The 26414-nt window shown below is 43.5% G+C and overlaps 1 protein-coding gene across 2 annotated transcripts in view; it reads right to left on the bottom strand.

The window, feature by feature from the left end:
- KCND3 (potassium voltage-gated channel subfamily D member 3) overlaps window positions 1–26414 on the bottom strand; it is a 214035-nt gene that overhangs the window by 10488 nt on the left and 177133 nt on the right. For both annotated transcript variants that reach the window (XM_077839149.1, XM_077839150.1), the window contains exon 3: window positions 9352–9453. In XM_077839149.1, coding sequence (XP_077695275.1) covers window positions 9352–9453 — 102 coding nt within the window. The remainder of the gene's footprint in view (window positions 1–9351; window positions 9454–26414) is intronic.

Genomic DNA, 26414 nt, shown 5'->3' with positions numbered 1-26414 from the left:
TCTGTAATGAGGATGGCCCTATCTACTACAAATAACAAATCCAAATGGGGAATGTGAAATCCAAAATAGCTGCCGTACAGTATATGCATAATAATACTCAGCACTTTGACGAAGCTTATAGTCTTCAAAGGTCTGTACCAGCTAACCCCAATGCCACCATTCTGATAGAGATCAGTACTAATATCTCTATGGGGAAACTGATGCATAGAAAGGTAAAATGACTTGCCCGAGGGGATAGTGGAAGCCAGCTTCAGAGCTGGGAGTAGAACTCAGATGTTCCTCTTGCCTATGCCTGTCTGCTGACCATCAGACCATGATGTTGTTGTTATTATTGCTTCTCTTGCCATTATGTATGGACTCTAGAGAGGGATCAGAGCCCCCTTGTGCTAGGCACCCTACAACCAACCAACCAACCAACCCCAGAGAGCTCAGAGTCTAATCTTTCATTATTCTTACAATTGAGTCATTCAGCAGAAAGATATTAGATCCATTTAATTATATATAAACATTAGTTACTTAAATTCACTATTTACATGATTTTTTTTGGTCAGGTAAGGAAGGACGATGTCTGAAAGCACTCTCAGTTGCTTGCTCAATGTGGTAAATATCTACTTAAAGAAAATAAATATGCTCTAAGATCTCTCTGGAGCCCCATGAAACTGGGCAGAGATTAAACACACATACGAGAGAGGATTTCCAATAAGCACATTTTTTGAGTGCCACAGTCAAGGTTTATTTATCACAGTATGTAAACCCGTGAATCTGCTGTTTCTCCGTGTCTTATACAAATGCCTGTTTCTCAGAGTATTGCATGCATCATTCACTTCTCAATTTGAAAATCGGATATGCTCCAGAAATGGGAAGAAAGACGCTAAGAAGAAGCTGTTTGGCAAGTCTCTCTGCTGTTCCAAAACAAGGATTATTTTAGTTCTTCCATTCCATAGTTGCAGTTTTAAGAGCTACTTTGCTAAGCATTTTTTCTTTAAACCCACTGACCCTGAAATCCACCCCAATTTCATGGCCTGTTTTCTGCAATCATACTCATTAATCTTTGTGTGTATTCAGTGGCTAAAATTTTCAGACAATTAGACACATTAAAATGACAATTAAATGTTTGCAAGTGACCCCCTTAAGCTCCTTAGGTGTTTCAGCAGTAGATGCCTGGGAGAGAGACTCCTCTGTGATGCTCGAAGCTGAAAGATAAAAGTTGACACGTGTGCCTTGCATACCTGTTTCTGGCACATAACAGCAGTATCCAAAAGTTTGAGAAAGAAAATGGGTGGAATGGGATAGAAAGCAGAACATTTTAACATAGGCATCTACCGGCTGACTTCATCTAGGGCTGTTAAAGGGTTTAAATCAGTTGTGTTTAACTCAGCTGATGGCCAACATACCTAAGTGGATCCTGTGATATATTGAGCATTTGGCTGCATCTTTGAAACCACACCCAGGATCGTACTGTGATGTCTAACTTGGCATTTCTGAAAATCGGGCAAATTGACTGATGCTAAACCAGAGGCATCTCAGGGCATAATTCGGGGTCACGGACTGCACACACTATTTATAGACTGATACAAGGGAATCTCTCCTAGGTAGGAGGCAGTTCCACTTTGTTGCCTTGAAACCTGTTGTGCTGGGACATTTCCAGAAGGTATTTTCAGGGTTGGGCTAAAAACCACCTGAACAGTTTAGGTTTTTCTTTCTTACCCAGGTCAACTAACACAGCAAATAGGTCCTGTGCAAAGCCTGCAGAGGTCACTAGCGAACCCTCTCCGCACTGAGATGGAGAGAAGGAATAGAAACTGAGAAGAACTTTGCATGTGAATATCTCCTGTGGAGGACACCTGATGTGATAAAGCAAATGCAGCAGAATAAAGCTAAATCTCACTTAAAAGAAGAAAGGAACAGACCATTGCAACAAACGGCTTTAAGTAACATGAATCTCTCTGAGAACCAGAGGTGCTTTGTAGCATGAATATAGAAACAAACTGACCTGAAGGTTTATTGCATTGATCCAGGACATCTGTGCAGAGAGATTTGCATGCTTTTTCACAGAAATCAGTAACGGTTGGACAGTCAGAATATTCGTGTTAAAAGCCATTTGGAACAGCAACATGAGAAAAAGTCATAAATGGGCAGTGACACACATGATTATTTTGTGATGAGGGGGCAGGACCCATTTATTTCTGCTCCCAGGGACTCACAGGTTATTGACTTGTAGCAGTAGCTGTATTGGGGGGAAGGATAGTTTTGTGGTTAAAGCATTAGTATGGGTCATCGTCAAGTCTGGTGTCTCTCTACTGTTTTTGTCTGGCTCCAAAGCTAAAGTGGACACATTTTAAACCGCATGGAGAGACAACACGCTGCAACACGCCTACTGCAGGGACTGCTACAGATTGTTACAGGTGCCTTTACCCTGCTTTGCACAGGTCCTGAATGTGTTGCATGAGATAAATTTGCCAGATGCTATAGAAATTTAAGGATGGAAACTCTATCATTGGCACCCTGAGTAAAGGCAGACATCTGTCACTTCCTGCAGAATACCCAGCACTTTAGAAATCCACAGGAAATCAGCCGACACCTAACACAGCTAGTGAAATATTGCTCTAACTGCAAGAAGAAAACAGATTGCCCAAATAGCAGCAGGCTCCAACTAGTTGGAATTCTACATATTATGTGAAGAACAGGGGTACAGAACAACAAAATGCTTAACATGAGTATATCGGAAAGCAGCCAATAGGAAAGAGACACTGTCCTTGCTTCCAACCATTGAAATCATACTATATTAACTTGCCACCCCTCCTCTGCCCATGCCAACTGATCACTTAGGAAAGTAGCATCAATGATGCAAGCTCAGGTTAGGCAGGAGCTTGTTCCCACTTACCAGGTCCCTGCATGTTGTGCTGGAGAGCAAATATGAATGGAATTTGAAAGCCAAGGAAACAAGGCTTCATTGGCTCTGGTAGAAGACCTAAATTCCACGGTAGAATACATAGTGTTGGCAACTTCTCTCCTCTCCCTCCCTCTCCCCCGGAGGGCAGACTTGAAACGTATGGAAACACAGATCGTGGGATGAATATTATTAGAAATAAATAGTACCGAGGGTCAGACTCCTGCCTTATCTTCCTTGCTCCTGCTTTTCCTCCAGCTCAGTACATTCAGAAACAGACACTGAATTTCTGGCACATCTCAACATGCAAAAAAGAGTGGGGAAACAGAAGATAACAGCTGGAGCAACAAATGCATATAGACAGTCTGAGCACACAAATGCCTGGCAGTGGCTGTTCTATCCAGAAGCGCTTTCCAGGAGAGAATGATACCTGCGTTGCTCCATGCAAAGGCAATCTGGGTTCATTAGAAGAAAAATCTGTCTGTAATGAAAAGCCCAGGAGAGTGTTAAGAATTTGATCTGGGATCCTACCTCTTCAAGCTTCTGGGGAAAATGATACAAGCTACCATCCCCAGTTTGCACTTGAAAGGCACACACTGAACTGCTGGTGTCCTTGTGGAAGACTTGCTTCCTGTGTGTGGCATCCAGCTTCACAAATCTGAAGAACTCCATGGGTTGTCTTATCTCTTACGCTTGGTGTTTCAGTGAACAAAGTTGGACAGAGTTGAGTACAGAGGGACTGGCACAGAAGCTAATTTTACTCTTTCCATGTGGGTGATTCTGCCCTTTATCAATATTGTGGCTGCAGAGGGTTCTTGGTTGTAAGAAGAGACAGATCTCAAAACCGTCTTGTTTCAAAACACAGACCTCCTATCATTTCAACAAGAAGTGAATCATGTCTACACGACCACTTTTGGTGGTATAACTTGTGTCATGCATGTGAAGAAACACCCACCTGAGCAACGTAAATTACACCTACATAAGCACCGGTGTGGACAGTGCTACATCGGCAGGAGAGCTCTCTCCCATCAGCATAGGGTGGCTACACAAGCGATCTTACAGCAGCACAGCTGTAAAGTGTTAATGGCAAGAGGAGATTAAGGCTCACATATGCTGTGTAGGCTGCAGCCACTACAAGGTACATGCCCATCAACACTTGAACATGTCTAATGTTCCATCTATTAACACTGCATCACTTGCTCCCATAAATGAAAGGATACAAAACCTGCCTATTCAGTGTCTGCATGGCAAATACAAAATGCTTCAAACCCACATTTCACTGAAGGGAAAGTCGATGCCGCCTTTAGGGAATGAATATTCTCTCCATACTGCTCTCCTTTGATCATCCCTCCTCCTCCTCTTTTGCTCTTTACACTGCCAAGCTCTAAGCTGAAGACACATGGCTTGATTCTCCCCGCACATAAGCTGGCGTAAATCAGGAGTAACTCCACTGGTGTGAGAGGAGAATCAGACCTGTGTTTCGACATGCCCCAAAGCCCCCAGGATGCTGTCCATTCAGTCAGAATGGTAGCTGTGGTAGTTATTTCCTTGGATAACCCCTCAGAACTGCAGATAATGTATTTTGGGACCCATAAGTCCTAATGCTTCCATCCTGGCTCATCTCACACTGTTACTATTGGGCATTTACAAAACAATTATATATTGATTACATAGTAGTAAACAATGAAAATTCCATGCTAATTGCTAATAAGGACTAAATAGTAATTACACTTGGAATTATTGCTAAGTCTAAGGCAGTCTTGTCACTAGATATACACATGAAAGTTCCATTAATATTGACGCAAGTTCTGGGCCTGCTTCAAGAATAGGACATATAACCAAGTGTAGCTACTATGTAATTAATGTTCATTTGCCCATGAGAGTATACCCAGTAGCCAGGAACCAAAATATTATCTAACACACCAACTACAAAAGATAGATTCCTTTCTTCTGTACATTTTAAAATAATCTGAGACTGGCAAATCACTGGCCAGATTCTGCCACTGTCCCTCACAGTTGTCACAACATCTGCAGTAGCCACAAAGCCAAAAAAAGAAAAAGAACCCTTTCCTAACTCATTTTGGGCAAAAGCCAGAAACGAACCTAGGAGCCAATTATTGCTCTCAAGCTAATATGTTCTGGACTTTTGCATCTGTGTCCCGGTAGCCATTTTTGAGCTGCCTGGCAGATTGGCTTGGTTGAAAGAGAAGTGATGGGATTCACGTTGGGGAGACAGGCTGGAAAATCAAGTGAGGGCCACACATCTGTGCTGAGCTGCCATGGCATTTTTAAATAGTACAATTAAAAGACCAGCAAAACCCAGGGCATGATTTAAATTTTCAGTGTAACTGTGCATGTTGCCTCCTGATGAAATAACAGAATCTTATTAACGCATCTGAGCTGGTTCTCCGTGTCCCTGGCCACGTCGTAACCATTCTGTGCCTCCTTCAAAAGTTTCACAGTTTGATTGGCAAGCCCTGTTTACAGTACGTGCTAAAAAAAAAAAAGCAACCAGCTGAGAAGGTTTAATGCTCATTTTCAGAAGGCCTCACTGACATTAGGGGCTGGGGACCTTTGCCGTGTAAGAGAGAAACTGCCTGCAATAGAACCGAAGGCTCGTGAGTGGTGAATTGGATTCTGACATGGATGGTCACTAGGCTGAGGTGACAAAATTCCCCATGTCCTGTTCAGCTGGGCTGGGTTTTGACAAACATGGAAAAAGAGAACCTAGCTCTCAGATTTGCTTAGTGCTCCCAGAGCCATTTTCATCCAGAGAGCTCAGTGCCATATACAAAGGGTGGTAAATATCATATGTTGTCCCTGAGAGGTGGGGAAATGAAATGACACAGTGAGTCAGTGACAGAGCCCAGTTCTTGTGCATCCCAATCTAGTGTCTGGTGCAATGTGCCTCTTTGGAATCAGTTTGAAAAGACATCATGGCAACTGAGGGTCAGATTCTTCAGCTCTTACTCCCCTTGAGTAGCATCCTTCCTCTGTAAGTAATCTCACTGAACCAGTGGAGCTACGGGCAGAATTAAGGGGCTGCATAGCATGTGCCCAGCCTAAAGGGCATCGTGATTCCTATGTCTGTGATCCAGCCCTCCCTCAACTCAAATGGCAGTTGGATTGAGTGCGCAACGCAGAGACATTGCAGGCCAAATCTTGAAGCCCTGTCTCCACTTTTACAGTGGCAAGTGTTCCATCTGACTTGGCAAGAACTGAGTAAAAATGAAGGGTTCATACCTGCAAACACTCACTGCCTTGAATGTTCCCATTAAGCAGCACCAGGCAGAGTAGTAAGTGTTTGCAGGATTAGGTCCAGAGTATGGATGCATGAACACAGCATTAGGCAGCTCTCAAGGCTCAGTTATGCAATTTCTGTTCTCCGTGTGCACCAAGGACTGATTTATTTGAAATTAAACCTACGAAATGTGTTAATTCCTGCTCAGATCTTGAGCAGGCTTTAATGTACCAACCTTCTCTCATTTTCAGTGATTCTGCCGAGCAATCTGACTCACTTAAAACTTTCCTTCCTCACGAATAGCTAATACTAGCCTTCGGATATCTTGCTATTAAAAATAAAACCATCAAGCTGCACAGAACAGGAGCTGTGACACATTTTCTTCTCCTGCTGGACAGTCTTTGGGTCCTCCTTCCTGCAATCCAGTAATTGTGAGCCTGTAATAATTTCAGGGCTAATGGTTCCAGGAATCCCACCGCAGCTCCTGATCTCATGCTAGTGACGCACCATCTCTGCAAGTGCTGGCTTTTTCTACTCACAAGCTCCTCCTGATGGTGACGTAGCTACAGAAGAGCAGCATTGCCAAACCCAACTGTTCCAAAGTCATGAGATTTTTGGAAATAATAAATGTTTGGTTCTTTTTATTTGCCTACTAACGTTTGAGTCTTTAGTGTTCATGTTTTGTAGCTTTTCTTTGCAACCAGAAGGGCTAGAAGCTTATTTTTTTCAAGGAAACTGAGATTCTGATGTATTCACCTGACTCCAGGAGTTGGGGGTGTAGCAAAAACACTGAATTGCAAGATATGCAGTAAAATCACAAGAGTTGCCAACGCTGGAGGAAATGACATAATTTGTGTGTGTGTGTCAGTTTGGAGGCCACTTCCTGGTGTATTTAGAGTATTATAGTGTGAGAATAAATACGATGTGTGATTTTCCAGAGACAGCAGATCCTTGCTGATACACCCTGACCAAGAGAACCATTAGTGAGAGAGTAAAAGACAGAACCTAAGCTAGACTTTGACTTGGACTGCATGCAATGCAGGTGTCATAAATATAAAGGGAAGGGTAAACCCCTTTGAAATCCCTCCTGGCCAGGGGAAAGCTCCTCTCACCTGTAAAGGGTTAAGAAGCTAAAGGTAACCTCGCTGGCACCTGACCAAAATGACCAATGAGGAGACAAGATACTTTCAAAAGCTGGGAGGAGGGAGAGAAACAGGGGGTCTGTGTCTGTCTGTAGTCGTCTTGGCCGGGGATAGGCCAGGAATGGAGTCTTAGAACTTTTAGTAAGTAATCTAGCTAGGTATGTGTTAGATTATGATTTCTTTGAACGGCTGAGAAAAGAATTGTGCTGAATAGAATAACTATTTCTGTCTGTGTATCTTTTTTGTAACTTAAGGTTTTGCCTAGAGGGGTTCTCTATGTTTTTTTAATCTAATTACCCTGTAAGATATCTACCATCCTGATTTTACAGGGGGGATTTCTTTATTTCTATTTACTTCTATTTTTATTAAAAGTCTTCTTGTAAGAAAACTGAATGCTTTTTCATTGTTCTCAGATCCAAGGGTTTGGGTCTGTGGTCACCTATGCAAATTGGTGAGGCTTTTTATCCAACATTTCCCAGGAAAGGGGGAGTGCAAGTGTTGGGAGGATTGTTCATTGTTCTTAAGATCCAAGGGTCTGGGTCTGTAGTCACCTAGGCAAATTGGTGAGGCTTTTTACCAAACCTTGTCCAGGAAGTGGGGTGCAAGGTTTTGGGAAGTATTTTGGGGGGAAGGACGCGTCCAAACAGCTCTTCCCCAGTAACCAGTATTAGTTTGGTGGTGGTAGCAGCCAGTCCAAGGACAACGGGGGGAATATTTTGTACCTTGGGGAAGTTTTGACCTAAGCTGGTAAAGATAAGCTTAGGAGGTTTTTTCATGCAGGTCCCCACATCTGTACCCTAGAGTTCAGAGTGGGGGAGGAACCTTGACAGCAGGGCAGTTGGAATCCCATTTAAACCCTCTACAGGTGAGCTAGAGCTGCAGTGCAGGAGTCAACAGGTGTGGCTGACTTCCTTAGTGCCCTCTGCCCAAGACCGGGTGGCAGGGGAGAGGGGGAGGGAGTAGGTTCTGTCTCCCACTAGTGAGCTGTCGTGCCAGCAGCAAATCACTAGTCCCACCACCAGAGTGAGGCGGAAGTATTAAGGAATCGGGCCCCAAAGAGGTATCTCTGAATCACACTGCCTCCCAGGACCGCTCCTGGTATGGTGCGGCTTTCAAGCCACCTGTGGTTCAGGGCTGAGCTGAAAGGTCAAGCACCCTCAACTCATGTCAAGGGCAAAAGGCGCTGACAGCAGCTGGCCCCTTGCAGGGTCAAGCCCCTGGGGAACAATTTTTTTTTTTTTTTGTAACTAATCAAGAATAATGCATTACCAGAAATCTTGTCCATTTTTGGAGGGTGGGGGGCAGCTGTGGGTATGAATGGCTTGATATATATCAGAGCATGCTGGTGAGTGTTCCACAGAATATTTTGTTAAATTATTGAAGCTGGTGGATTGCAATATGAAAACTCACTACAGGGCTGTCTCTTTGCTGAGAAATGGGTGAGAGTGAGTCCATTTTGTGTGTGTGTGTGCAAGTGTGCACATGCACAGGTATTGGGTTGTGCGTCATCCAGTCTATGGATTAGTAAAGTAGAAATTAGCGAGGTTTTTACTGACTCTTTGTGCACAGCATGGCACTTTGTAATAAGGTATTGCACACTTGTGAGGATATAGAGATTTGGAAACAAGCAACTCCTTATTAAAGATGACAGAAATGTATGGTAGGGCCAGATCCTCACCTCATATAAATGGGGACAGCTCCAATGACTTCAACACACAGAGAGCTTCAATGGAGCTATGCTGACTTACACCATCTGAGGATCTGGTCCATTAATGCTCTTTGTCATTTCTGTCTTTGTTAGAAAGATGGATCCTTTCCTAGCTCAAGAAAGAGCCCCAGAAAGTCCCTCCCTCCCTCTCCAATTTTGCAGCTGAATTCCAGCTGTCTCTACAGATAGCATACCCAGTAAATTGTAGTGTAATTATAGTGTAGCACAACTCAACATGTGAGGCTGTCACACTGAATAACAAGCAATTAGGTGTGTCTTTGTGGTGGGGGAAACAACCAAAACAGGGTTTGACTGGGATGGAGAACTTTTCAAACTCCACTGTGAAAGGGATTATTTTCTCTGCACGTACCGTGAGCTCCAAGGCTGCGTTCAGCAGGCCATTGCGTTTGCTGTGAAGATAAGCGCTGGAACTGCCTGTTTTGGCCACTCGTATCCGTGCAAGCCGGGCTTTCTGTGAAGAGAAGCAAGATTTATTGACATATTTTTACTTTTACACACCAAGCCAATTGTTCCACCTCTACTAAAATAGGGGGAAAGAAAATACAAAGTTTTCATCGAACCTGAAAAATCAGCGAGATGAAAATACAAGGAATTTATGGCTAGGGGAAGATCAGCACAACCTTTGCACTTCCTACCTGCAACCCAGTTTTAAAACTCAATTGATGGAGATTAAGGAAATCTGACGACTCAAGACATTACCAGAGCTGGGATGATTTAGCTGGGGATTGGTCCTGCTTTGAGCAGGGGGTTGGACTAGATGACCTCCTGAAGTCCCTTCCAACCCTGATATTCTATGATTCTATGACCTCTCACAGCCCATCAGTGGCCTCGCCTTAATGAGTAGGTGGCTACCTACTCAAAAGTGCACAGTGATATTTTTGGGTATCTCCATATTTTGCGTGTCCAACTAGAGACACCCATCTCTCACATGTTTCTTGCCTCTGACATGGGAGGATTGTGTTACATGCATGTGTGTGTATATATAGCTTATCATGTGAGACTCAGATGTGTGTGTGACAGAGAAAGAGAGAGAGAGATTTCAATAATTGGTACAGATTGTGCACACAACTCCTCTATGCCCCGTTTCTCCCACTTGCTTGCATGTGAAATCCCTCTGTGATGCCTTATCTTCTAGACTGTAAACACTTTGTGGCATGGAGAGTCATTTACGATATGTTTGTGCAGCACCTAGCACAATAAGGCCCTATATGGTGGAGGACTGTAGGTGTAACTACGATACAAATGGTTAACAATAGGAGACAAGAAGGATATATAATAGGGCAGATCACTAACTTGCCCCACCTATGAGCTGATTGGCATAGATTAATAATTGGAAATATCTATCTATCTCTTATTCTCTCCTTGGAGACTGTAAAAAACACCTTGTTTGTTCCTTCCTTCTCTTCTCCTCCAGCAGCAGTGTGTGTTTGTTAACTTGGATATATGGTAACAGGAGCATAATTTTCTCCAGAAAAAAATATGCCCTCCTAGATAGAAATCTCTCTACAGCAACAAATAAGCTATTCGGAAAGAAGGAAAAACATCTATTTACCTAATGTTTGGTTTCTTATAATTAGTTACCCCTGCCTGGCTCGGTCTTTTCTACAGACCCTATAACTTCTAGTTAGAGGACTGAACTAAATGATAGAAAAGTGGTATAGACTAATGTAAGCATATAAAGCTTCTATCATTAAGTGATCAAACAGTTTTTAACTCTTTTAAATTTGTCTATGCAAATACTTCCTCCTTCTCTGTGAAGTGATTTGCTTTTTAAAAATTTATTGTTAATTCAATATTTATACCCAAGCTCCATTAAAGGTAAATATATGAAATAATTACCACTATAACAAATTTATATTAGGTTGTGTTTTAAAATACTGCATAATCTTTTAAATAATACAGAACACAAGGTTTTCTTTTCTGATTAGTGATGGTTAATGGACACAGTGTAGCAAGAGCAAAGCCAAGAGGTAAATATCCATGATGGGTCTATAGCACATAATGATTCCAGAAAGTGTATTACCATATATGCACGAGTGACTCAAGCACTCTGGATTTGAAAGATTTTCTTAACCCAGTGCACTTTAATTCATGCACACAAACAATTTCCCAGGCAAAGACGTGTCCTCGGCACTATTCTGCAACTTCAATTAGGATACAGAGGCCAGGAGATTCAAAAGTGATTAGTGATTTTGAGCCCCTGCCTTGACACACCTTGCTTTCAGAGGGTGGGTGTTCAGCATGAGCCCATTTGAGCAGCCAAAAATTGAAATTTGTTAGTCTCTAAGGTGCCACAAGTACTCTTTTCCTTTTTCCAAAACCAAGTGTCGCCTTTCTAAATCTTGGCCAGATTTCTTTGGCTCCCAACACCCACTCTTAACACTAAGGCTCAGAGTCGATGGGTGAAATCCCAGATCCACTGAAATCAATGGTAAAACTGCCATTAACTTAGATGGATGGTGGATTTCACCCTGTGTTCTAAGGCAGGCCCTAGGAACATGCAACACAAGCAGGCAGCAGATTAGATCACAATGTGTGTGATCTGACACCATCAGAGCATTTAAAAATGACAGAGTGTGTGGGTGAGGTTCTGTGGCCTGCAATATGTAGGAGGTCAAACTAGATGATCATGATGCTCCCTTCTGACTTTAAAGGCTATTAGTCTAAGATGTCCTCTCTTTCTTGTTGTTTTTTCCCTTCCTCACACCCCTTTCCTGTCCTGTTAATAATTTTAATGACTGTAACCATGACAGCTGCACAGCACAGAGTGCTGTAAGTCTTTGCAAGAATTGTCTGACTTGGGAAGGAGAGAGAAGCCAGGAAAACAGGGTAGCTGCTGACCAGCAAACACTGTGCTGAAACACGCTTCTTGATGATGCTACCACAGTTGCCTTGGGGCAAATCTGAATTGGATTTGGGGGTGAGCATTACTGAGAGCAACAGTTCCACACAACTTGGAAGTGCAATAAACCTCTCTTCCTAGACATGTGGCAGGCATGTTCAGGTGGATATTGCAACTGCTGAGTGAATGCACTGGATCACTAGGCCAGTCATGTTGTACTGAGTCATTGCACCTGCATTCCACAAAGTTATTTCACATACAGTAAACCTGCACACCTCTTTGTACAATTTCCTCGCCTTTCACAATTGATCTAGTGTATCCCTCCCCGGAATTGCACCAGGAGTAACTTTGGCCCATTGATCTCCGTCTTTAAATTGACGATGATTACAGAGGACGTATTTCCTCTTGCTCTTGACAAAATGTCAGTTCCTTTGCTGCAGGAAGTTCAAGAGTCCCCAACAGTTTCTTCTCAGATACAGCACAAAAGGTTCCACCAGCATCTTCTGTTGCTATCATTATCGGTTCAGTTATTTGTTAAAGTGGATTCAGTCTTAGGCTCCTGTGATGAACATTATTCCCTTTGCCTCCAGGCTAGCAGGAGATCAAATATTAATAGCTGTACTCCACACGGAATGTGAATGGTTCATCTCTGAGAATCTGTTCGCTCTTCCTCCCTGAAACAGAGCCACAAGCTAACTAAATAATTAAGCCCCATGGCTTTCAGAGTTTGGAACAGATGTTGTTATTTAAAAGATCTTCAGATGGGTATAAAACATTGCTGGGAAAGAATAGTGATTTAAACCTATTTTTGTAATCTGTGAGCGAGGGAAGGAAATAGTGTCCAAGAGGAGACCATGAAGGACAGTCATGAAGGTTGATATGCTTTTGTGTGCCTGAGTTTATGTATGTGTATGGGGTGAACTTCACCTCTGTGAAGAGTTAAAAGGCCTATCTATCACTTATGTCCCATATAAGCCCTACATTTCTTAGGGGTGAGCAGGATGTGGGTCTCTGAACATGATGGAGCATGACCAACGGCTTGGCAAAGACCCTGTACAGACCCTGTGCACAGGAGTGAATTTCACCCCATTGCCAAATTCTGTGCTGATTTACACCCTGTGCAACCCCACTGACATCTCTCGGCTGTGTTTTCATTAAGCCAAATTGGGACTGTGATTCATGATTCAGGATAGAAACCAGGGCTCACTTGGTGCTGTTACATGGAATTAGGTGAAATGGGCCATTGCAGGTTGATCTGGTGGGCTCAGTCAACCCTGAAACTCAAAGCAAAGTCCAGAGGGTGCAAAATTCATGTGGACAAACTCCTAAAATGCTCATGTGAACAACTGCCAGTCTTCACAGAACTCTAGGCAGCCCTACTGTCTCCATCACTGGGTGATGTCCAGTTTGCTGCCTCCTGCCTGAAATTTACAACAAAACCCAGCCTTGTTCCTTTGAGTGTCTCACCAGGCACATGAGCAGCCAGGAAATGTAAATGCCCTGACTCTGGCATCCAGCTGAGCTCGATGTAGGACCCAGAGATGGGGGCAAGTCCAAGAAGCCTCCTAGCTGCTCTAATCTAGGCAAGCTGGAAAGTCATTGCACTGGCTAGTGGTTGTTGGAGCACAATGAGTTCCAGCCAGGCATCCAGAACAGGCCCTCAGGGGGAGCTTTGTCCCCACTGCATGGACATGGTGCATGGACCAGGATTTAAACCTGCACAACACCAAACAAAATGCACTAAAAGGACCTCCCCAGCCCTGTCATGACCCTCCCCATGCTGCCCACTCCACAGGCAACCCTGAGTTAATGGAAGACCTTACTGTGTGCCCGGAAGGCCAACAGACTTGGGCTCTGTCAGAGCAAGTGGGGAAGTGAATTCCAGGGGCAATGACTTTCCTCTGAGAACACCTTGCACCAGCCCACAGACATACAGGTCTAGGCTCTTGTTCTGAAATGGACTCTTGCATCCACACAGAACTTCAGCAACTTCAGGGTCGGGGCCCTGGGGATTAAGGTTTGCATTTACATGCAGCTTTTGTCATATCCTATTTTAAAGACTGGTGGGCTTGGCTGTGTCATCCCAGACCCACGCTTGGAGGTTGGTCCTTTGATGAGGGAGGGCTCTAGTAGGCACAAACAAGTGGAGGATCATGTATTTTGGTTGATCTGCTGCTAATGCCTTTAGGAAGGGTGCATTCCTCCCAGATCTTACCTGCCCTAGTGACTCGCAAAGGGCAGGGCAGGGCATGAGATCACTATTTCTGAATATTGTCTTGGGCACTGTTAGAGCTGAAAAGAAAAGAAAAAAGCAGTCCCCAGTGCGTGTGTGAGAGTGGAGGTGGTAGGAAGAGTTGCTAGGAAACCACAGGAGCTCAACGTGCATATTACCAAATCTGGAAGATAATTCATTCGAAATAATAACAATCATATGACAGCAATTTGCACATTAAGAGCATTAATTTGGCTATCTTAGCCCGCATTTGTCTTAGTGAGGAGACTGAAAGGCAGGTGTCAATAAAGGTGTGGGTCCTCTCCCTAGCCTTTGCAGTTTCAAGATGCAATGTGGCAGAATCTAGCAGCATAGAATGAGCAGGGAGGACACTTGGACTTTCCTAAAACATTGTGTGTGGGCTGCTCAGATGTCATGGTGATGAGGGGGATATATCTAGATAGACAGACAAACCCTACATTATGGCAATACCCTGGCAGTCACCTTCCTACGCTGTCCATTGGGATCAGTAATGGAATTGTAAGAGGACCTGGAGTACAGCCTGTCCCAAGGCAGAGTATCCCGTCATCTATCTCAACACTCCATCTCTAATCTGTCTAGGCAAGGTGCAAGGAACAGGTGTTATAGGCCAAGAGACACTCGTACCGGATGGCAGGATTAGGAACTACCTATCTGTTGTTGTTGATTTCCATATATTTCTAAGGGAGAGTGATTTTATTGTTGGTTTCTCTGATATTAGTCTCTGATATCATTTCTTACTTGCCAGATTCCTGTGGCCCTCCAGATTTTCTGTGCCCTTGATTTGGAAGATACATTCCTTTTTAGAGTATGGATTGAGGTACAATACGCTGAAGTCTAAAATAAATCTCTTTATAGTACTGGCACAATCAGTTATGTCTTTTGTAACCATCCCAAACAAGCAGAGGATGTCAGGTCTTGTGTGTAAGAGTCCTACGTCCACTCCTGCTCCCGCCCTACTGGGCCAGGAGCTGTTATTAGCATTAGCCAGCCCATCCAATTGTATCAGCTAAAACCACAGTAAGAGCGTTCTTGGCAGAAAACACAAATACACTAGATAATTAACAGCTGCTTCCCATATTTTTTCCTCTAAATAATGAATGGTTTGAATATCTGTAGCCCTCTTGGTGCCTGCTCTAGTGAGTACTGCATTGCACGACTGCACAACGCTTTTTTTTAAAAAATCCTTGTATCTGAAAGAAAGCCGCCATCAAAGATAGCTGATTGAAGGCTTTTATGGTTTGGTTTTCTAGTTCCACAGTGCAATATGAAAGCCATTGAGTCAGGACCAGATTCCCCTCCCCAGTATACAGTAGGGATCTATAGTTCTGCTCCACAGCTCTCTGGAGTAGAGTTTAGGCTTGCACCTGCATTCTAGATAGAAATTCTCGGCTTGCCCTTTGCATATGGAAAAATGTAACAAAGCAGATTAGGGATTTGGAAAGCAGTGGCTCTTGCCACACCCTAGCTACAGTGTCAGAGTAAACGGGAGATGGAAGGAAAGTGCTTTCTTGTTTTCCTCTTGTTATCTTCAACCGTCCTTAAAATGGCCTTAGTCTACAACAATATTCAGGTCCCTCATTAACATTGAAACCAAAAGATATTTATCAAAGACTTCACTTCTCCTACTTAGCTGGAGCCCAGAGTACACATGCAGCCCTGGCGAAATAATGAGCCAGATCCTCAGCTAGGTGAAATTAGCATAGTGCCAATAACTTCAGCAGAGGGTCTGACCTATTGATTGTTGTCATGGTCCCTTTGCCGCTGGTAAATAGAGCACTGTGCAAAAATAATAAAGAAAGAAGCCAAGGAATTCAAGGAAGCTGCTGCGTTTGCAGCGGAGTGCACGCACTGATTACCTGTTCTACTTAGGATGCCGAGAAGCTGACATGACGCCTTAAATGAAGCTTGGAAACAAGCTGGACTGCGAAGTTATGAATTGCTCCTGTTACATGCATTGAGAGGAATAATAACTGTTGAAAAAGCAAATGTCCCATGTAATAATAGCCGGTTATTATCATGCCAGTCCTGGATCCAACTTGATGTTGCAACAGGCAGGCAGTGCTGTTATAATGAAGTGATGGAGAGGACAGTGTATTTCCTACAAATCACATTACTGTTTTTCTAACTTTTTTTCTTAGGAAATTTTCCCCTGAACACCTCAAATCTTTACATTAAAACAGCTTTTGAGCCAGGTTTAAATATTCATTCTTTATTGTTTTGGGTGCGCTGTAGTGGAGCTGCATATGGAAATTAAATTGTGTAGAGCTCATTATACTCCTATATAATTCGACAGAGCCACTTAAAGTCAGACCTTTATCTTATTTTGGGTCTCTTCATTGCTTTCCACAGATGAAAGATTCCCCTCCACTCCTCTGTGATTCTTTTAATCTTATTTTACCCTGGACTCTATTAAAGCAACAGATAGTCATATCAAATGCAATGTATCATTTAATCTTTTCCAACACAGAAGGACATGATTTGCAATCTATTTATAGAACAATACACAGAATATGGAATTCAATGGGCCTCAGCTTATCCACTAAGCATAGAGTGACTGATGAGATAGAAAGATTTGAGTGCATTTAACATATGGAACTTAAACATTCTTCTGCAATTATATGGTGATGTTTCTTGTTTCCTTCAGGGCTACACAAGAACCTTAATAAATCAGGACTGGATTCTGCCATGCATATTTACACTGCATAGTACCTGACTCCTTGAATACTGATATCAATGGGACTACCCAAGGAGTAAGACACTATTCCGCATGAATCGGTTTGTTGGAATCTGCCTCCAAACCAGAGACACTTTTCACTTAATACATGCCTTCTAAAGAAAACAGCTCCATGCCATGCTCCATTACTAATAGAGAAGCTGCTGCATTCCTTCTCCCATCAGGACAACTGAAGTTTCTTCATCACACTAACATGCACAGGATGATAACTATGTATTTGTCAGTGATTTCTCTCTGTGTCTTTCTGTATCTTGCCTCTATAACTTCTTTCACACAAATCACAACCCTACCCACTGATGGGCAGAGTTAAGGTGAGCATGCCACAACTCAGTGATAGGTATAGCCATTGGTTGCAAGTAGACTGAACAGTAGGGGGAGCTCTTATTGCTGCAGCTATGAGGCATGCTGCTTGCCCGAGCCAGGGAGAAGAGGGGAAGCTCTTCTCCCTCTCACTTCTCTTCACTGTAACCTTTGGACCAATTCCCCACCTCCAGTGCTCTCCCTGCATGGGCTGTGCCCAAGAGAGAGCAATCATCTCTGCAAGGCAAATGGCACCAATTGGCAAGCTGAGTCTTTTTTCATTCTTTCTCCCTTGCTGAGACAGGAGAGATGACAGAGCCAAACAAAACACACACACACAAAAAAAAGAAAGAAAAGAAAAAAGTTTTTTTTTTTCCTAAGAACTGATTTCCAGAAGATTAGTTTGTACCTCAGCCCCATAAATATGGCAACAGATTTCAAAAGTGTCTGCCTGCAAAGTTATCTGGACATCCAAACCTCTCACTTAAGGAACCAAACCCAAACCCACAGCTGGCTTTTGCTGTCCACAACGCCAACATGTATTTTTAGAAATGCTGGTGGCTTTATCATTTCTTTGGTGACAAGCTCTTTTACACCCCCATCCTCCCAGAATAGCTTCCCAAGCAATGATTGTAATGTGATCTATTAACCTCATCCCATGGGAGGCAGGAAAAGGGTTAACTATCCCATGCGTCCATGAGAGTTGCCTGACCCAGTGCAGCCACTGGGCCTGGGCCTGGCTGAAGGAAGCTATGGAATAGCAAAGGGGACTCTCAGAAGAGTGTGTGGTGGAGAGGGTCTGACTCCGTCTGCCCTAGGGACGAGAGCTTTCCCCTGTGAGGCCAAACCCACCCTGGAAGAGACAGACATGTAGAATGACAGACCCTTTGGCTGCACAAAGCTATCCCTTTCTTATTTAATGGAGAATCGTGAGCTGGGAGAAGCGCTGGCTGATCCTATTGAGGGTGCATGCTTTGTGTGCTTAGCTGGTAGTGGGGGCTGTTGTGGGAGCGCTACATAAGGAGAGAGAGTGGGACCAATGTGGGCAGTTAACAGAAAGAGCAGGATGTGCTGGCTGATAAGAATTGTTCCTGTGTCGTTAGGTCTGTCAGAGTAGCTGTTGTTCACAGCAAATGGCAGCTCTAGTTTCTGCCTCTCTTCCCAGAGACTCCATGTCTCCTCCCTTCGCCTTCCAGGGGGGAAATTGTTGCAATCCCGGCCCTGTGGTCACACTCAATAACAGGAGGAAAAGGGTCCTAAAAGATGGAATGTGAGTCCATGGCACATCCCGTGTCCTTATAATAATAGCAATAAAAAACTGGCCACTGCCACCCTCCCGTGCTTTCCTGAGCACCCAGCTGAGAAACCTGTCTCACATTCTGCATGGGCCCCTAATTTGTCAGCAGATAGCTCTAGGGTTGTCATGGTTACTTGTTTCTCTGCCCCTTGTTTTTGCATTCCAGCACTGTTACATGTTCTTACTAGAATGGCTTCTAATTGTCCTGACTCAATAGCTAACGAAGCTTGTGCTTCTTATGTGGACTAAAATGAACTTGCTGCTGGATTACGGAGCCGGTGGACAATATGTAAAATTGCCTCTTTATTGTTGTTTTTGTTCAGAGTTAATGCTGAGTTAGGTCTCAGCAGCTACACTTAGATGAACAACAGGTGGCTCGAATTATCATCACGCCACAGTCTGCATAGTAAACAGAAGAGTTTTGCTTTACCATGGGAGAGCGGAAAGCTGGGTAAATATTTCCTAAGGAGCAATTTCTCCAATGAATTTAGCTTCTTCTGTTTGTGGAGTACTCACAAGCAGATGGCAATATCCCCAAACGATGATGAGTATGTATTATTTGTATCACTGTGGCACCTAGGTGTCCCAGTCATAGCACATAGGAGCTGCGCTGCGCTAGGTGCTGTACAAACATAGAACAAAAAGACAGTCCCTGCTGCATCACTGGAGCTCAGTACCAGGCTCCTCAGTGCTTTCAGCTGAGCATGTTGCCAGCGGCTCTTCTCGACAAGGCTTAGGCAGTTTCGGATTTGGTTTATTTAGACACCTCAGGTGGAGAAGACAACATTAACTAATACAAATCCTACCAATGGCGTTATGTAATTAGCCACCTGGGCAGTGCTCTCCAAGTGCAGCGCTGCATCCCTGCAGGGAGCAGAGAGGAAACCCTTTCACGTGGGTGACCAAGGAACCACCAAAGGGTGGGGGAGATTTGTAAAGGTGCTCGAAGGGTCACAACCTACAACCCAGTAATGGGTGATAGCAGAGAAAGGGGGCATCTGTCAGGGTCTGCAACAGATGTGCAGTGCCTCATGGATGAGTGAAGAAATGATTTTAAACAGGGTCAGTGTTCAAGTATGTGCACATGGGTGGGAGATGGAGCCTTTCAGCTCTGGTTCATCTGTTTGAATCCTCCCCTCAGAGGATGGGTTAGGGACATCTAAATAATTGTCTTATGCAGTTTGGGGAAGAGAGAGCAGGAGTTTGAACTAGAGATGGCTGGAAAAGGCTACATAGGTTAAAAAAAAATAAAAGGAAATGAATCCTATGACTTTTTTGCTACTTTTTTTGGGGGGGGGGGGCAATCAGAAAAATGCTTTACTTTTTAAAACCCTCCAATAACTTTCAGTGTTCCCCCTCCCGAACTCTCCCTTACCTCCACTGAGGAGGTGGGAGGTAAAAAGGGGGGAAAACATTTCAAAAAATCAAAATGCTGATTATTTTTTGTTTTGTTTTTTGTTTTTTATAAAAAACTAAAAATTTTCAAGAAAAACTTTCATTTCCTCTGGAAAGCAATTTTTTGTTGAAAAGATGTCAACCAGCTCTAGTTTTTAACCTTATTTCTTCCCCTTTTGCAATCTACCTCTTTCCTTTAAATGGTCCTTAAATAACCATTCCCTGTCCTCTAGCCTGATGGATCTGAGCAGAGCTCTGATAATGCCTCCCTTGCTTAGCCAGATTGTTTCAATGTTAACTTCTCCTAGTCTTCTCCCTTCCATGCTCCAGAGGATGACCACTTTCACAGGGCATCCTGCCCCGAGTCAGCCAAAAGAATGAGACAACCATGTTGAAAATTTCAAACCCACTTGGCAGCAAATCACATATGCTAATGCTATCTCTATTGACAGATGTGTCAGACATCTTTCTCAGGGGTAAGATGATGCTATAAATCTAGTGTTAAATATTCTCTTCATCATCATCACTCTTCATCTTCTCTTCTGTCTGCCGTCACATTTTCTGTGCCTACAGGGATGTGCGCTGTAATGCAGGGAACAGGCTGTGTCTAAAGTGCTTCTCAAGAAGAAAATAACAAAAGCAAAACAGTCAGAAGGACATTTATTTCTGACTTTTCCTGGTGCTGCCTTGATTCCCTTTTAAACATTTCCACAGCTACTTCTTCCATCCTTTCCACAGATTTACAGCTGCCAGTGCAAAAACATTCTCAGGTTTCAGAGTAGCAGCCGTGTTAGTCTGTATCCGCAAAAAGAACAGGAGTACTTGTGGCACCTTAGAGACTAACAAATTTATTTGAGCATAAGCTTTCGTGGGCTACAGCCCACTTCATCAGATGCACAGAATGGAACATATGGTAAGAAGATATATATATACATGCAGAGAAGGTGGAAGTTGCCATATAAACTGTAAGAGGCTAATTAATTAAGATGAGCTGTTATCAGCAGGAGAAAAAAACTTTTGTAGTGATAATCAGGATGGCCCATTTAGACAGTTGACAAGAAGGTGTGAGGATACTTAACATGCGGAAATAGATTGAATATGTGTAATGACCCAGCCACTCCCAGTCTCTATTCAAACCCAAGTTAATGGTATCTAGTTTGCATATTAATTCAAGCTCAGCAGTTTCTCCTTGGAGTCTGTTTTTGAAGCTTTTCTGTTGCAGAATTGCCACCCTTAAGTCTTTTACTGAGCGGCCAGAGTGGTGTAGCTCTTGCTGCCTAGAATAATCTGCCCTGTATCTCTGTTCACCGCATCGACTCCTATCTAAAAAGATATTATTTCTTCCTTTTCCCTTTATTTCCCTCTCTCTCTGTTATTAGTCATATGATTGAATGCTTTAATTCCTCTGCCAGACAATGTGCCCATTCCACTGCTTTTCCTAATTTATACCATATACTCTTTGGTTGCATGTAATGTTCAGAACTGTAAAGCATTTTGGGATATAGTTTTATGTGAGAGCAGCTGTAGAAAATGAATTCCTGTCTCATAGTACTTTTCCTTATCTACATTTGGTGTTTGGTCCTTTGCTGGATGCTCATAATGGAACAAGAAGGCTTTCAAAGCTTCTACAACACATTTCCTGAGCTTCTAGGGTCAAAATGCTGTAAGCAAAGGCCACTGGCTAATAAATGAAACATACTGAACACACTAAACTAGAATACTCAAAAGCATATTTACCGAAGGCCTGGAATCTGTTGAAGGTTTGTGGAAGCTCTGTGGTTGCTGAAGTTTTATACTCAGATGGAAGTGGACAATTTCAGATTAGCTCGTGTGAAGTGCCGCACTAAAACCATACTAATCACTTTGAGATTATCAGCTGTTTAAATATCTTTGCTTGCTTAGCAAATCTAAGCATTCTATCATAAAGACCCTTTAACACTGTTGTCCACAGAATACTTTGGCATTTGAGTATTTACACTTACACTTCTCTCCCATTGTGTGCGTGTGTGTTAAAACCCCCCAATCCGTTCAGTCAAATTTCCCCCCCCCTGCTGTGTTGGAAAAGCTCCAGAAAACCTCTCGGGATGCAGCCTGAGCACCTGCCATCTGTGGTTTGAAGCCAAGATTTGGCACATCCAGACGTGGGAGAACTCACTTTGCCAAACTTAGAGCACCAGGGGCAGCTCTAGAGGTTTGACTGCGTTCAGCAAGCCAGCAAATGTCTGCCAACATCAGTGACATGCCCCTACTCAAAGGAATTTCTGCATGTTTTATTGTCCACAGCAATCCCCTAGCTGCACCAACGTTACCCAGAATTACTTCCAAAGTATGCCTTTTTAGCACAGGGGCAGGGCTTCAGGAGGGACAGCCCCGGAGACACGCCTGGCTCAGAGTCCTGCCCACCTCAGCCGTGTTGGCTGCTCCGAAGTACCGCTGGCTGCCGGTGCCAGTGCTTCTAGGAGGATTTGGCCACCAGACGACAGCCCAACGGCAACACAGGCTGCCTGGCTGATGCTGCAAATCACACAGCTACTGCAGGATTTTACACCCCCCGCCCCACTGCTCACACTCACCTGTAATAGCACTGAAGAGTGAGACCCATGTTTTCTTCCACGTTGGAGTGGGACCAGAAGGAGGTTTTTTGCGAAGAGTGGGGCATACCCTCTGCAGTGAGAAGTCTGCAGAGCAGAGGGGCAAGTCATGGTATGTTTTTTTTTATGGGCTAGTACGCCTGCCAACCAGAAAAGGCACTTCTTGAGCCCACATAGACTGGCTGGGCTGTTCAAAGGTGTGTACCATGAGAGTGGTGCCTTGGCAGCCCTGTTTGCCAGCAGTCCAGAGGAAGGCATGTGCAGTGGGGCCTGAAGTGGCTTTGTTAGAACAGAGTTGAGTCTCCTTTGTTTAAAAAGTGGAAACACTAACCAGGTTTCACATTCACCTTGCAAAACTGGCTGCAAGCCAGCTAGCCAAGGGTCCAAAACACCACGCGCTTAGTAACTGGCAAGACAATGCCCTTTGAAAGGGAACAACAAATAAACCAACAAATGGCAAAAGTCCTTTAGATTCTTTGTGGCCGGCTGCACTGACCTTAAAAAAAAAAAGAAGAAGAAGAAGACACCTTGAGTGAAAACCACATGACTCCTAGAGTTGCAGACATGAGGGCACTGACATTGTGTGACCAGGAAACTGCTGAGCTTAGCAATGCCTCTTTGCTATTGAAAGCAAGATGCGTGGTTCAGATGCAATACAAGAGCCCTGAGAAGATGGGGCTGAATGCGCTTAGTCTACGGAAGGGTTCACCGAGAGCAGATATGGCAAGTGTCTTTAACTACTTAGATAGAAAGCTTAGGACTAGTCAGTAATAAATGGGAAGAGGAAATGAGAAGAAATGGCCCTAAATTTACAAATTGAGGGTTCCATCACACAGCCCTTACTCCCTAGCATTGCCCTATTGGGTTATAAGGGCTGCAGGACCCAGTCGCAGAGACCCCACAATCCATGACAGCCTGCAGAATTTCCAAGCCTGGGTCTGGTCTGGAGCAGTGCTGTCTTCAGTAGGATTTGCAGGTGCCCAGCACCTCTCAGTATCAGGCCCCAAGTTTATACCCAGATAATTGTACAGAGCCCAGAGTTCCTGCTACTGTTTATTGCCAACACTTCATTCTCCCTGGGATATGATGCTGGAGCCAAGGGGCTTGGTACTGCCATAATTAGTTGGACTGTAATTGGAGCAGCTTGGGGAGATCTCTGTTCTCAGAAGAGAAGAGAGAAGTGTACACAATTAAACAGCCCCCTTCAAAATTCTTTAATGTACATAACCCTTCTATTTCTTTTCATTGACACTGACACCCTTCAGTGCCATTACCTTGCAGCAATAGGTACCTCCTGTATTTCCTCAACACAGTGTCTATCCAATTAGTGTACAATAAACTTATGCTTGGTGAGCACACAGGCAGCATCAGACTTGGTACAAACAGCTTCCTCCAGACACCCTCGCCCCCATCAGCTTTGCAGTTGGAAAGGGGATCTGTAGTTGTTATTTCTGGAGCTTGGTCCCAATAAATAAAAAAGGACAGTAGAACAAACCAACTTTGTTTGCTATGCTTGATAGAATCTTTCCAACTCAATGAGGCATCTGAGCTGGTTATTTTTAAAGCAGGACAATTTAAGTGACACAAAGGACAAGTGTCAATGTCCCCAGGAGATTAAGGAGAAATGAGGCCTCCCACAACACTTTGAAAAACATTTTTTTTAGGAGCAGTTTGGCCGACAGATCTAATATTGTCTGTGGGGTTTTGCTGCCTTCCTTCCTGTTTTTGTCACCACTTGTGGCATTTGTGTGAAGACAGGAGCTTTGCTGCTAATAAGGTCTCACCTGCTTTCCCCCTTGAAGCCATAAGGCTAAATTCTCTCTGAAAAATAGTTCTCTCAAGATTCTCAACCAGTCTTATAGGCTCAAGATTTCTGGATCATTCACATGAACTCTGCAAAGGCACTCAAACCTTTGGAAGTTTAACTGAATCAAACCTACAGTCAAAAATCTTCTCTGATTTATTCAGGTTCCTATACGTCCATCATCACTATGACATCTGTTGCATAATGTGACTAACATCTGTCACATAAGGTTTATTCTTTCTCTCTTCCTCTCCCCAAAGGGAAACTGTTCGGGGTTTGAGCATATTTAGGGGTCTCTTATTAAGAATATAAGAACATAAGAATAACCACACGGGATCAGAGCGATGGTCCATTTAGCCCAGCATCCTGTCTTCTGACAGTGGCCAATGCCAGGTGCTGCAGAGGGAACGAACAGAAGAGGGCAATTATCGAGTGACTCATCCCTTGTCCTCTACTCCCACCTTCTGGCAAACAGAGACTGGGGACGTTCAGATCATGGGGTTGCGTCCCTGACCATCCTGGCTAATAGCCACTGATGGACCTATCCTCCACGAACTTACCTAGTTCTTTTTTTGAACCAAGTTTTAGTTTTGGCCTTCACAACATCCCCTGGAGACGAGTTCCACAGGTTGACTGTGCGTCGTATGAAGAAAGATTTCCTTTTGTTTGTCTTAAACCTCTCCGACGAGTTACTACGGATTTACACTGGAGGGTGCTTTAGAACATTTGCAGTTCTCATTCTTCCTGCCCGGAGAGCCCAGATCAGATACTTGTACCTGCCTATTCTTCTCACTGCACCCATACCAGCATGAGTACAAACTGAACCCTTATGTGAGAGAGATGCTAATACTGATCTGAGCCAGAGAGCCACTCCACTGTCGAATCTTTTAAATATTCCAGTTCTCAGACTCAAAGGTGTTTGTGACATTCACTCGAGCAGCATTGTATCAATGTCAGGAAGAAGTTCTGTTCTTAAAATATCACTCAGAAATAAACATCCCCCGCCACCCCCTCAAATTTACCAAATGAAACTTGTCAGAAATGATCAATTCATCTCCCACTGAGGCTGACCCGGTCTTTGCTGCATGCCAGAGGAGAGAATTTGACAACACTGCACAATGAATTCAGATTGCCAGATCTCCTTGTAATTAATTCTCTGGTAATACAGTTTGGGGGAAGAGCAATTTATCTTTGAAGTGTTTAAACTGATAATGGGTATTTTTTTTTTTGTCTCCTCTTTAAGGCAAAATTTTATCTCAGTTTGTTTTTCAAAGACGTGTGTGGATTTTAATAAACATTTGCAAATATTTGCTCATGCCATTTGAACTCATCTCCGTGTTAGGCCAATACCTCCTGAGCAGCAACAACAGCTGGGATTTAGCATATGATAAAGTAGGGAAGCATAAGTGCTGTTGAATGCCTTCCCATTTCTCAACTTTCTGAAATAATACAGCTGTACCTAAAGCTCAAATTAAGCTGGAAAACTCAGGTTTAATCTCACTCTTATCCTCCTATCTGTACATCTATTTGAACATCACATTCAGCCAGATATGACATGCTCACGTTATTTCTGCCTTTATTACTGCTCATTAGGTGACCCAAGTCTAAGTCACGCATTCAGCTGCATTTATCTCTGGTTTTAGGAGCCTGCAAATTGAAATTCTTTTGCGCAAAACTGCAAAGGCTGGGGAAATTTGGAAGAGAATTTAAATACACGGTCTGAATATTAAGTTGTAGATTAGGGAGGGGGGAGTATCTGGCTGCTGACAGAGAGATTTTCTGTTTAATGACTCAGATGTTTTGCTGTGGCTTGTCTCCACTGGATACAGCAGAGTGGGGTGTGCCCTGATTCTCAGACTGGCTTTACATTTGTCCTAACTTTGCTGTAGTTTAGAGCAGCCTCAGGGCTGCCCTAAAATGTGTCAGTTGGTACCACTGACCTACTGAGAATAGCCAGACTGCAGTAACACTTCAGCTATGCCTACTCCTTTTAAAAGAGTTCATTAAAACAGGAGGAAACCATTTCTAGCTCCAGATTTTAAAATGTATTTATGTTCCATAACAGTTGTGCTTCCTGCAATAGACTGAAGTTCTTTTAAAGCATCTACAGTAACTGACGCACTCAAAATATTTACCATGCTGGTGACAGACGGAGAAAAGAGAGAGTGAGCCCAAGGCGTATTTAGCACGGCCGA

This window comes from Eretmochelys imbricata, chromosome 21 (genome assembly GCF_965152235.1).
Source record: "Eretmochelys imbricata isolate rEreImb1 chromosome 21, rEreImb1.hap1, whole genome shotgun sequence".
NCBI classification, from domain to species: domain Eukaryota; kingdom Metazoa; phylum Chordata; order Testudines; family Cheloniidae; genus Eretmochelys; species Eretmochelys imbricata.
Note: the sequence above shows the minus strand (reverse complement) of the source record. Positions and strands in the feature narration are given on the sequence as shown.